At 44.7% G+C, this 13,952-nt stretch overlaps 1 protein-coding gene across 1 annotated transcript in view; it reads left to right on the top strand.

Annotated features, from left to right (window-relative positions):
* vgll2b (vestigial-like family member 2b) overlaps positions 1–7,664 on the top strand; it is a 9,599-nt gene extending 1,935 nt beyond the window's left edge. The window contains exons 2-4 of the mRNA XM_066658643.1: positions 693–915; positions 4,523–4,936; positions 7,381–7,664. Coding sequence (XP_066514740.1) covers positions 693–915; positions 4,523–4,936; positions 7,381–7,424 — 681 coding nt within the window. The 3' untranslated portion in view covers positions 7,425–7,664. The remainder of the gene's footprint in view (positions 1–692; positions 916–4,522; positions 4,937–7,380) is intronic.
* Positions 7,665–13,952: the final 6,288 nt, after the last annotated feature.

Consider the following 13,952-nt stretch of genomic DNA (forward strand, 5'->3'; position numbering starts at 1 on the left):
CTCTCTCACACACACGCACACACACACACACACACACACACACACACACACACACACACACATTTACTTATACTCACACAAACACAAACACCAGGTAAAATTTTGGAAATGACTTAATTTGTTTCAGTTATTTTTGTATAAAACAGAATCTTCTAAAATTCATCACTGAATCTGGAGCAATTTACAAAGCTGTGGGTTTTAGACATTAAAAATAAAACATTTTAGAATATTGCTCAGGCCAGGAGGATATGGTCTTTAGAAACAACAGTGTTGCAGGAGAAATGTGGAGTGGAGTATGATCTCAGGACATCGTCTTAAAGGGGAACTCCACTAATGTTTCTGAAATCACCCATAATACAAAGACTGTGATGAGAACATTCAGACTGAAGGTTTTACAGAAAATCACAGACTCTGATTTTTGGAAAAAATGTAAACATTGTTTCAGAAACATCACAGAGACAAAAAACCTGCAGTTATTTTTTATTTTTATTTTTACTGTAGAAATATATGTTTAACTCCTTCACAGGCATCTTTTACCTGGAACTAGCTAAGCTGGTGATTTGGGTAAGCAGGAAAGGCCTTATTGAGTGACTCAGCAATAGTGACATTTTAATTGTGTTTAAACTGAGATTGTCATGTTCTGTTTTATGGTAGCTGAAGATGCTTATCCCCCCCCCCCCCCCCCCTCTCAGTCTCTCAGAGTGTCTCCATCTCTGTGTCGGGGCTTGATGGACGGAGGTGGAGGTGCTGAGGTGCTGAAGGAGAAACAGGAAGTGGAGGTTGCAGAGGCGGAGTATCTCAGTTCTCGTTGTGTTCTCTTCACATACTACCAGGGAGACATCAGCAGCGTGGTGGACGAGCACTTCTCCAGAGCCCTGAGCTCCTGCAGTGATGCCCAGGCCAAGACAGCACCAGGTCAGGTTCTAGCATGGGTTTTACAGGGCCAAACTTCTGGAGGTTTCAGAGTTGTTCCTCTAGAATCTGGAGAAGGTTCTGGAAGATGCAGACTCAGTGTTAGTCATGGGAGGTCTAGAGTGTACCTGGGTTGAGGGCCTAGAATAGAGGGCATGGTAAGTACACTAGAGGTCTCTGTGGGTTCTGGAGGATAGAAAAGATCCAGTGGACTCTACTGGACTCTACTCTCTGTTTGGTCCCTGCATAGTTTCCCACACCCACAGCTCTCCTCCCCAAAATGTATCAGGTATTGTATCAAAACCCCTGTCACTAACGGGAACAGTGGTCTTTGGAAACCACCACAACGGCGGTGGTAACGTTAAGCAGTGTTTACTCATGGTGTACTGGCGTGTTGTTGTTTGGGACTGAACACAGCTCTGTCATCAGTTCAGACAGATCAGTAGAGTTTGTTCCTTCTTTGTTGCAGCGTCCAGCTCTCGCTGGATTCTTTCGTCAGCCACCGATCCAAGGAGCGTTTGAACCTCTTCAAAAGACCACTGCGTAATTTTACGAGCCACCGTCACGAGTCGGATAAAAACAAACGTGATCTCTGCTGCAGCTGGAGATTTTACAGATGGAGAGTTTGTGCTGGACATCTGCGTTGCGTGGTGTAGAGTGACGACTCTCTCTGGACAATCAGCGCTCTGCAAGATTTACACGCCACGGTTTAGTCCTTACTAGGCTCACAACCACAAGAACCACAACTTGGAACCACAAGAGAACAGGGACTTAACAAGAACACGCTTCAAGGACCAGGACAAGATTTACCTGATGAAGAAGTTGAACAGACGAGTCGAGTAGAGTAGGGACCCAGGGGAGAGGCATCTGTTCTCACAGTTAGGACTCTCATTCTTGCAGAGCCCCCCTCCCTCTCCCTCCCACTCAGTGACATCTTCATTCCACTCCTCGACATTGCTTCCTGCCTCCCAACAGATACTATGTTTATACATGTTGGTAATCTCCGAGGCTTGAGCTTGTATCGGCTTCAAAAAGCTCAGGCGGCCTTGCCATCCCTCAACTAAGATTTATTGCTGCCCTAAAAAGACCCCCACCCCATCACCCCCATCCCAGGACTGGTCCCTTCTCCCCCATCCACGGGTCGCCCTCCAATTCAGAATACATCATTGGTGCCTTTTTTCGGAAGAATTCTAAATATAAAAGTAACATCTAAAAACATAAAAAGGCCCCCACCCCAACCCTGACATTCTACGAGGGGCGATGGGGGCTACTGAAAACAACAGGTGGGGTCAGTAGGGTGGGGGCCAGTTGGGGGCTGAGGGGGTAGTGGTTGGGTACTATCTCAATGCAGGAGTGAGAGATGTCACCACGGCCAGTGATTTAAGGTGGCAAAGTCCTCGTGCTGTTTTTCCAGCAGAGTAAAGCTGCTACCTTATATAGTCTGTGCTCCAGGAGCCAGGAACACGGGGCGAAGGTGTCGGGGGTTGGGCAATGACCAATTTTTATATCCCCTCTGCATTTATCAACAAATGTTCTGTGCAAAATTTTCTTTTATTCAACGGTCATTATTAAATGGTCCATACCCCACTCTTCTCTGCAGTGGAACACAGTTCTGTTTCTTAATGAAACTTCTGTGACCTGCTTTAATCAAAATCCCACTAGCCCCACAGCAGCATTCGCCCCCTGTCTAAACAGCCCTGTGATTGGACAGGCTAAAGTCTGCAGTTGACATCAGAACTGGAGCAGAATCAGAATGGTTCATTTTGTCCTGTGTTTTCTGGCTCAGGCAGCGTACAGAACACTGTCTACAAAGGCAAACCTGAATAATCCACAGAAAATCATAAAACTATATGGGACGCTCCGGAGCAGCTGCACATGATCCTGCTGCCTGCAGGTGCAATACCAAGCATTGATTAGATGGGTATAAGGCCCCCAACACTCGGCTGTGGAACAGTGTTCTCTGGAGTGAGGGAGTTCCATCGTATAACATCAGCTGAATGCACTAATGCATCTGTAACCATCAAATCCTCACAGAAATGTTCAGTGAATGAGGTCATTAATAAGAGTTCATTTGTAGGTTTTAACAGGAAGTGAAAAGACTTAAATCTGTGAATGTATTAAAGTGCCATCAATTCTATTTTTTTCAGATGAAATTTTGGATGAGCAGATTACCTTTGTCCATGAGGCACAGCAGTGTTTCTCACAAACCACAGCACACACTCAACATGGGGCAAGTGTTAGCACCATGCTAACAGCTAATGACTAGCTCTCATTGCTTACTGCCCCAATGCTTTCACATTCAGCAGTTATTCAGTATTTATATTTACCCTCGCACTCTCTCTCCCCCCCCTCTCTGCCTCCCCCTCCTTGTCTCTCTTTCGCTGTATCCCCCCTCTCTGGTTTGAAGCATGTGCTGCATGATCCAATCAGGAAGAAATCTGGAGCACTGTGGTTAGGAGGGGTCACAATCACATGGAATCACATGATAAGGATGACCTCACTCTAGACATGTGTGTGTGTGTATGACTTAATCATACACTGTCACAGCACCTACTGCTCTTTGCCTTAGCAACAGTAAAGAGTTGCTTTAAAGAGTGTGCTGCATGTCTGAGGTTGTAATCACTGATGAATCACCTGGGAAAGAAAAGTTGGATATAATTTTGCACATTTACATATACATTCATATAAATACACACACACACACACACACACACACACACACACACACACACACATATATATATATATATATATGTTTATTTTTTTTTTTGGTAGACACATTCTCCTACACTATTCTTTGCTAAAATCAAAGATATTAACTGGGAGATTGTCGCTGTTTGTCTACAATTATGGGATCACTGTAGACTAGATGCTATAACATTTCTGTGAGGATTTGACTGCATTCTTCCATTAGGACATTAGTCAGATAAAGCATGGGGTTTCATAACTCATTGCGGTTTCATTGCTCCACTGACAGATACAAGCTATGATGGAAAGCTTTAATACCCCTCTAGCCAGCACTTGGCATTGAGCATGAATTTAGACTCATGTACAGCTGTACCAAAGGGTCCTGTTCTATTGGTTAAAGTGTTAACGCAAATGCACTTGTGATGCCTGAGACATACAGCCAGTGAGAGTCTCATAGTTAATTGCATCAGGTGGTTACTGTCCTCCTGCAAGCGTGTTGATCTGACCAGACCAACCAGTGTGGCCGCTGGCATGTAATTACATGTTACCTCCAGAGAGGTCTGCAGATCCCCAAACTTGAAGGATCACTATGTAATATTTTTACCTTAAAATTCCAGTTTCAGAATCATTGTGATTTTCCACTAAGCTGTAACAATGAGAAAAAAAGCCTCTGTCACTGCTACTCTGGGTTCAGCACTGCATAAATTTTACTATGTAACTTTTAGAGGAGGGTAGGACACCACAGTACTGTAAAAGTGAATTACACTCATGCAGAGGGAGCCCAGGAGCAAAAATGCCAAACCTTACTTAATGTTGCCTTAATAATAACAAACTCATGTTGTGTTGCTGTTGTTGTTAAATATGAAGTTTTACATAAAAATGAAATATTAAGTAACTCCCTGCTTTCCTTCTATTTCACCAGAAGCTCCATCTCAGACCAGTCGCAGGAGTTTCCCTCCATCCTTTTGGGACAGTAACTACCCCTCTCCAGGGAGCCGAATGCACTGTGATCCCTCTGCGCCAGTATACGCCATCGACCCCTACGCCCAGAGTCTACACCCAGTTTTACAGCACACACACACCCACCCTCACCCACACCCCCCAGAGTCCTGGAGCTACCCTCAGAACCCAGCCTATGGACCAGCAAGGCCCTTTCATGAACTCTACTCCCCCCCAGGACTGGAGCCACACTTCAGCCCCTTGTTGATGCCCCCTGTCCGAACACCCCACCTACTGCCAGGTCACTATGACGTTCCAGCAAAGCTAGAACAGACACCAGCGTGGCCCCTTCTGGCCCCACCAGGGGACGTCACTATTGCACTCAACATGGACCCCGGTAAGAAAAGACCAGCACTAGTCACTGAAGATAAATATCCCATGTTAGTGGCCCTGAGTGATAATGCAGGGGTTGTGAGGGCTTAAATGGATGTTTGTAAATAATGAGTGCACAGCGCTGAGTGACCTGTGCACAATGCACTTCAGTCGTGAGTGCACAGTTTGTATTGGTCCCAGAGTAAAGCATGAGGTGATACTGAATGCTCTGGAGCCTGAACTCACTGTGCTGTGCGGTGTGTTAGAAACAAGAGTCTAAGCATTATACAGAATCCCCTCAGCACTACGCTGTGGAGCAGTGGAAAGTCTTCTGTGGAGCGACAGAATCCCGTCCAGTAAATACGGAGTGAGTTAGAGTGGTGTCTCCTACCAGCTCTAATCATCCAACATCATTTAACTAACCTAACTAATATTAATGTGGCTGAATGCCATTAAATCTTCACAGTAATCATGTGCAGGGAGTGATGGGGAGGACGAAGTAAACGCAGAGATGCTCATTTATTAAACAGGACTATAAACAAACCAGAAGCAAATAAAATAACTGACTAAAGAACAGAAATAATACAGACATTGTGAAGGAACCACAGAGGGTTGAAAAATAACTACACACTCATTAAGACAAAACAAACACCAAAAGGAGCAAAAAAACACAGTAAACTCAGGACATGAGGCAGAGAGGAGACCAGAAAAGAACATAGGAATGAGACAGAAATAAAAACAAAAACTAATGACTAAGAACATGAGAGCCCTAACAAATCAGAGATAAAGGCAAGGAACCTAGAACCACAACATAAAGACTAGAACAACAAACCACAAACTAAACATCAGACAACGAGGAAAACAGGGTGGGTTTTTAAAAGACACACAAAGTAAGAAACACCTGGGACTTAATGAAGGAACGTGTCTTGTTCCTGCACTGAAGTGGACACACATTGCGTTAATGGGCAGTAAATGTACTGTAGGTGTCCAGAAAGTGTTGTTCTTGCAGTGCAGGTGCTAGACTTTCCTGTGAAGATTCACCCGCAGTGAGAGTTAGAACTAGTTCTGAGTATTTATTTCCAGCTACACAAGCTGATTAGCTGCGTGTGTTATAACTGTGTAATATCTGATAACAGCACCCTGTTACATCACTTCTGCATCCCAACAAAAGAATCTAGCAAGATATGGACCCTGCAACAAGGAAGGGACAAACTCTACTGATCTGTCTGAACTGATGACGGAGCTGTGTTCAGTCCCAAACAACAACAACACACCAATACACCATGAGTAAACACCACTTAACGTTACCACTGCAGTTGTTGTGGTTTCCAAAGCCCACTGTTTGCCTTGGAGACAGGGTTTTGAGGCGACACCCGATGCATTTCGGGGGGTGGGCGCTGGGAGCTGTTGGAGTGGAAAAGCAACCAGAGGGTGGAGATCAGTAGAGTCCAGTAGAGACTAGTAGAGTCCAGTAGGGAATGGTACAGTAGAGAGCCCAGTAGAGTCCAGTAGAGTACAGTAGAGACTAGTAGAGTCCAGTAGGGAATGGTAGAGACCAGTAGAGAACAGTACAGTTCAATAGAGAGCCCAGTGGAGTCCAGGAGAGAACAGTAGAGTCCCTTAGAGAACAGTAAAGCCCAGTAGAGACCGGTAGAGACAGGTAGAGTCTAGTAGAGTCCAGTAGAGAGTCCAATAGGTAGCAGTGGAGACCGTAAAGATCAGTAGAGTCCAGTAGCGTTCAGTAGAGACCAGTAGATTTCAGTAAAGACCAGTAGAGTCCAGAAGAGAGCAGTAGAGTCCATTAGAGGTCAGCAGAGATCAGTAGAGACTAGTAGAGTCCAGTACAGACCAGTGGAGTCAGTAAAGCCCAGGAAAGTCCAGTAGAGACCAATAGAATCCAGTAAAAATCAGTAGAGGCCAGTAGAGTTCAGTAAAGACCCGTAGAGTCCAGTAGATACCAATATAGACCAGTAGAGTTCAGTAAAGACCAGGAGAGATTAGCAGAGTCCAGTAGAGACTAGTAGAGTCCAGAAGAGTCCAGTACCATGCAGTGGAAAACATCATAATTGACCTGAAATCCAGAGGGCACTGATGTGCTTGATGTTGAACAGGAAAGCTCAGTTCTGCTGCTCCCCACCTAAGGGAATGTATACCTTTCTAGATAACACTTAGCATTGGGCACAGCAATATTAGGCTCATGTGCTGCTGCTCCAGAGTGGTATCCTCTTTCATGCTTTTAGTTGGAGCTGTGTCTATGGATGGTTGTGTGTTACTGTAGTGGAAGTCTCTGCTGTGATGTGTCCTCTGGTCAGTGTTTGTAGCAGGGGGCATCTGTGCTGTTTTGCTGTGAGGGTCATTGGACTGTAGTGTGTTTGAGATGCTCCCCGCAGCCATGGCGACATGTCCAGAGTACTCCATTGTCCTCCCGTGTCCTTATTGTCCTCTCCTTTGTCTGTTCTCTTTCCCCAGGCTTAGTGCCACATAAGAAGGCGAAGGAGCTGTACTGGTTCTAATGACCATGGGCCAATTACAGCAGCCACTCACTGGACAGTGTCCCAATTACAGCGGAGCTTGGGCTGAGCCGAGAGCGTGCACCATGGAGATAAAGAGGACAAGAGAGAGTCTCCAGCTCCGTCCATCCTCATCCCTTTCTCCCTGTAATCCCCCCATTCTCTCGCTCTTTGTGGTGCAACAAAAACACCCACTCCATCCAGCTCTGAAGACATCGTCTGGAACAAGGAATAGAGACGTTTTACCCTGGACCTTCAGGGAAATAAACAATAAACAGGGGTACAGTGCTGTAAACTCACAACCCTAATAAGACAAGGACAAAGGGGACAGTTTGTTGCCATTTGTTGTTGATGTCGTTGTTGTGTTGTATGAACAGAAAAAAATATTTATTCTTGTTTGTTTTGTTTTGTTTTTCAAAATGATTATGTTTTGATTTGTGTATTAAATATAATTTGATGGAAATATACTGAATTCTTGTTCAGAAAATATTAGTGACACATTGTCATAAACACATCACTGAAGTCTTTTAACTTCATTTGTTCTCCCCATTTAACATGGACTCTAGACTTTTCTAGTTTTTGTAATTTTACGATAACTGATATTTATTAAAAATCACAATTATCATTTAATTCAACAAAATTAACATTAAAGTTCAGTATTAATTTGCTCGGTTCCTGATTTCTAACACTGAAATCCCCATTTTTAAATCGTCTAAACCCAAACTCACACATACTTTTGAACAAAATATTATCCCCAAGAACAGAACAAATCCATCACAGTCTTCTGCAGCTTTTTCCTGATGGTGCTCAGAACGAATCCATCGCCCAATAAACTCTTCACTTTTCACACAACTTCATTTTTAGGTTCTTTTCTGTTGAATAAAATGAGAATGTGATTTTAATACGATACAGTCACCATAACATGACAAAAGAGTGGCAAGTGTTTGAATTACAGTTATACACCACACAAACACACTTTAAACATATTAGTACTCCTGATATAATCTCCACTGAAAAGCTCTGACAAACAACGTTAAGTGCCAAGTGTCAACCAGAGGTGGGTAAAGCCTCCACAGAACTGTAGAACAGTGGAACTGTGTTCTCTGGAGCGATGGAGTTCCTCTGGTGTGTGGAACAGTGGAACTGTGTTCTCTGGGGTGATGGAGTTCCTCTGGTGTGTGGAACAGTGGAACTGTGTTCTCTGGAATGATGGGGTTCCTCTGGTGTGTGGAACAGTGGAACTGTGTTCTCTTGAGTGATGGGGTTCCTCTGGTGTGTGGATCAATGGAACTGTGTTCTCTGGAGTGATGGGGTTCCTCTGGTGTGTGGAACAGTGGAACTGTGTTCTCTTGAGTGATGGGGTCCCTCTGGTGTGTGGAACAGTGGAACTGTGTTCTCTGGGGCGATGGGGTTCCTCTGGTGTGTGGAAAAGTGGAACTGTGTTCTCTGGAACGATGGAGTTCCTCTGGTGTGTGGATCAATGGAACTGTGTTCTCTGGAGTGATGGGGTTCCTCTGGTGTGTGGAACAGTGGAACTGTGTTCTCTTGAGTGATGGGGTCCCTCTGGTGTGTGGAACAGTGGAACTGTGTTCTCTGGAGCGATAGAGTTCCTCTGGTGTTTGGAACAGTGGAACTGTGTTCTGTGGAGTGATGGAGTTCCTCTGGTGTGTGGAACAGTGGAACTGTGTTCTGTGGAGTGATGGAGTTCCTCTGGTGTGTGGAACAGTGGAACTGTGTTCTCTGGAGCGATGGGGTTCCTCTGGTGTGTGGAACAGTGGAACTGTGTTCTCTGGAGTGATGGGGTCCCTCTGGTGTGTGGAACAGTGGAACTGTGTTCTCTGGAGCGATGGAGTTTCTCTGGTGTTTGGAACAGTGGAACTGTGTTCTCTGGAGTGATGGGGTTCCTCTGGTGTGTGGAAGAGTGGAACTGTGTTCTCTGGAGTGATGGAGTTCCTCTGGTGTGTGGAACAGTGGAACTGTGTTCTCTGGAGCGATGGAGTTCCTCTGGTGTGTGGAACAGTGGAACTGTGTTCTCTGGAATGATGGGGTTCCTCTGGTGTGTGGAACAGTGGAACTGTGTTCTCTTGAGTGATGGGGTTCCTCTGGTGTGTGGATCAATGGAACTGTGTTCTCTGGAGTGATGGGGTTCCTCTGGTGTGTGGAACAGTGGAACTGTGTTCTCTTGAGTGATGGGGTCCCTCTGGTGTGTGGAACAGTGGAACTGTGTTCTCTGGGGCGATGGGGTTCCTCTGGTGTGTGGAAAAGTGGAACTGTGTTCTCTGGAACGATGGAGTTCCTCTGGTGTGTGGAACAGTGGAACTGTGTTCTCTGGAGTGATGGGTTTCCTCTGGTGTGTGGATCAATGGAACTGTGTTCTCTGGAGTGATGGGGTTCCTCTGGTGTGTGGAACAGTGGAACTGTGTTCTCTTGAGTGATGGGGTCCCTCTGGTGTGTGGAACAGTGGAACTGTGTTCTCTGGAGCGATAGAGTTCCTCTGGTGTTTGGAACAGTGGAACTGTGTTCTGTGGAGTGATGGAGTTCCTCTGGTGTGTGGAACAGTGGAACTGTGTTCTGTGGAGTGATGGAGTTCCTCTGGTGTGTGGAACAGTGGAACTGTGTTCTCTGGAGCGATGGGGTTCCTCTGGTGTGTGGAACAGTGGAACTGTGTTCTCTGGAGTGATGGGGTCCCTCTGGTGTGTGGAACAGTGGAACTGTGTTCTCTGGAGCGATGGAGTTTCTCTGGTGTTTGGAACAGTGGAACTGTGTTCTCTGGAGTGATGGGGTTCCTCTGGTGTGTGGAAGAGTGGAACTGTGTTCTCTGGAGTGATGGAGTTCCTCTGGTGTGTGGAACAGTGGAACTGTGTTCTCTGGAGCGATAGAGTTCCTCTGGTGTGTGGAACAGTGGAACTGTGTTCTCTGGAGCGATGGGGTCCCTCTGGTGTGTGGAACAGTGGAACTGTGTTCTCTGGAGCGATGAAGTTCTTCTGGTGTGTGGAACTGTGTTCTCTTGAGCGATGAAGTTCTTCTGGTGTGTCGAACAGTGGAACTGTGTTCTCTGGAGCGATGGAGTTCCTCTGGTGTGTGGAACAGTGGAACTGTGTTCACTTGAGCGATGGGGTTTCTCTGGTGTGTCGAACAGTGGAACTGTGTTCTCTGGAGCGATGGAGTTCCTCTGGTGTGTGGAACAGTGGAACTGTGTTCACTTGAGCGATGGGGTTTCTCTGGTGTGTGTAACAGCAGAATTGTGTTCTCTGGAGTGATGGAGTTCCTCTGGTGTGTGGAACAGTGGAACTGTGTTCTCTGGAGTGATGGGGTTCCTCTGGTGTGAGGACCAATGGAGCTCCTCTGGGATTGAATGATGAGTGTGATCCACACTACACTAATCACCCAACATTTGTGGCTGAATTCGGTCAAATTCACACAGCAATGTTCCAGTACTCAGTAAAAAGCTTTCATAGAGACAGAGGCAGATAGAGCAGAAAAAGGAACACACTATGGACACACAGACGCCTCCATTCCAGAGGAGGCCTGAGGACAGTGTGAGTGTGTTCTGGTGTGTTCTTATCTAGCGGACGATCGGGTTTGAATCAAGAAAAACCAAAACAGAAGATATTCCCAGCGACTAATTTAGAGAAAAATTAACTTCTTCAAAATTGGTCACACCTTTATAACGTGTTACTGTTTCAAGCCAAAGTCTACTGTGTATAAAATAATTTATTGTTGTAGAAATTCTTAAAGTATCTTGCGATTAATTTAATTTATAATAAAACTGAATATTTAATACCATCCTTAAATTATGTCTCACTTTATTTTAATGAACACTAGTATTTTACAGTAAAATTACAGCATCCACTGAGCTGAAACAGGGAGAAAAGAGCCTCTGTCTCCAGACTCCAGGCTCAGAACTGCAGAAGCTGCACCTTGTATCTTCTGGAGCAGGGAACCCAACACAGCAGGTAAGATAAGGGTGGTGGATGGTTATGAAGGTTATCTGCAGACTTGTGAGTTGCAGTGAGCTGAGAGCAACAGTGGCCTCTGTTGGTAATTTAATATATCACTAGTTTACATTGTTTACATTAATAATCAAACTTTTAGTTTAACTACAGTGTTGAAGTGTTACTACAGACTTACTGCTGTGCCACATAATTTCTGAGAGCTGGAGACTGTCAGAGAGCAGCAGTTACCCCGTAGTTCTGTTTAATAAACCAAATGTCACATCTAAATATTAAAGAATTATGTTATTACCAGTGTGTGCACAGTCTAAAGACACACAGTGTAAAAGTAATGTATTTATTTACATAGTCATCAGTCATAAACAACACAGTATAAAGCCACAGTGCAATAGTTTGTGTATAGTTTATTTATAATGTTAGTTAAGGTGTGTACATACTGTACTTTTATTTGTGTGTGTGTGAGTGTGTGTGTGTGTACTACCACGAGGGACTATGCACCTACCTCCCTCTCACACTCCTTACCCTGGTGAAATGAAATGTAATTAAATGTGTAATTATTTGTCATTGTACAACATACAACAAAATGTGTCTTCCACATGTAACCCATTTGTGGCAGTGAACACGCATACATTAGTTCACTAGGGGCTGTGAATACACACCATCCCTGGTGTCCAGGGAGCAGTTATGGGTTCTGTGCCTTGCTCAAGGGCCTCCCAACCGTGGAGTGAGGGAGGAGGACAGTGCTGTTACTTCACTCCCGCCGTTCCCAGTTTTCCTGCCGGCGGTTGCCCATATTATGATGTGGAAATAAACCAGTTCTGATTTGATTGGATGTGTCTAAATGGGTTTAAGTGGAGAGAAAAAGGGCAATAATAGCCAGAGTAAAGAAAAGAGGTAATTATGAATAGTCTGCAGTAAACTGTGTCAGTCTGCACCGTCAGTGAATGTTGTAATGTGTGGATAGACATGGTTTACTATCGCTTTAAATGAGATGTGTTTCAGCAGAAGAGTGAAGATTATCATGAAATGTGGTTTCTCACTCATTACTCAACGGAACATGAAACTGCTCTGTGCTCAGATCTCTGTCCGTGGCATTTGCTGGTACCATGAGTTTGATCAAAAACACAAGCAACTTACACTCTTCTGCATTTCAGTGTCAGAGCATGTCTCAGTTTAAAACTCTCCTAACATCAGCAAAACAGAGGCTGATAAAGTGTATTTCATTATTTATTAAAGTTCTAAATTGTATTACACTGTTCCCACCTTGTGCAGAGTTATTCCAGCTCTGTGCCCAGATAGAGAGAGAGACAGATAGAGACAGATACTTTATTGATCCTGAAGGAAATTTAGCAGCCATCCATCCATCCATCCATTATCTGTAACCGCTTATCCAATTTAGGGTTGCGGGGGGTCCAGAGCCTACCTGGAATCATTGGGCGCAAGGCGGGAATACACCCTGGAGGGGACACCAGTCCTTCACAGGGCAACACAGACACACACACATTCACACTACGGACACTTTCGAGTCGCCAATCCACCTGCAACGTGTGTTTTTGGACTGTGGGAGGAAACCGGAGCACCCGGAGGAAACGTTTTGTGTTTGTAAAGTAGAAAATGTGAACATTTCCAGAGTGTGGCTAATGACTCCGGCAGATCTGACTATGACAGCTTTAACTAAAAGGAGAGAACCAGAAGGACACACAGACATGGGAGCATCCTGAAACACTGGCATCCCTCCGCTCCACCGTCAACAAACCTGAGTGATCGCGAGAAGCGGCGGGACGACAGCACCAGCGTCTCAGTTTACTATAATTCCCTGTGTCCATGGACCCCCCGGATCTGCCACCTTTATCTATGGGGGAGCATTAGCTACCAAAAGATAAACTAAACAAATTAGTTTTTAGCCTAGATTTGAAGATTGCGATTGTGTCTGAGTCCCGAACATTTTCTGGAAGATCTTTCCAGAGTTGGGGGGCTTTATAAGAAAAGGCTCTTCCCCCAGCTGAGGCCTTCTGAATTCTGGGAACAATTAAAAATCCAGTATTCTGTGATCTGAGTAAACGTGGAGGCTCATAATAGGAAATTGTATCTTGAAGGTATTCAGGAGCAAGCCCATGTAGAGCTTTATATGTTAATAACAAAATTTTGTAGTCAATGCGGAATTTAACAGGCAGCCAATGAAGTGATGATAGAACTGGGCTAATATGTTCAAATTTTCTAGTTTGCAGCATTTTGAACTAGTTGAAGTTTTCTTAAATTGCTGCTGGTGCATCCTGACAGTAGTGCGTTACAGTAGTCAAGCCTTGAAGTAATAAAGGCATGTACTAATGTTTCTGCGTCCTGAAGGGATAAGGCATTTCTAATCTTAGCAATATTGCGAAGATGTAAAAAAGCTGTCCTAGTGATACTACCTATGTGTTGATCAAATGATAAATCCAGGTCAATTATGACACCAAGATTTTTTGCTGCTGAACCAGGTTTAACTGGAAAGTCTGCGAGATTTAAAATGAAATCTGATCATTTATTTCTTGCCACTTTTGGACCCAAAAGCATGACCTGTTTTGTTGCTGTTTAGAAG

Source organism: Hoplias malabaricus, chromosome 1 (assembly GCF_029633855.1).
Source record: "Hoplias malabaricus isolate fHopMal1 chromosome 1, fHopMal1.hap1, whole genome shotgun sequence".
Taxonomy (NCBI): domain Eukaryota; kingdom Metazoa; phylum Chordata; class Actinopteri; order Characiformes; family Erythrinidae; genus Hoplias; species Hoplias malabaricus.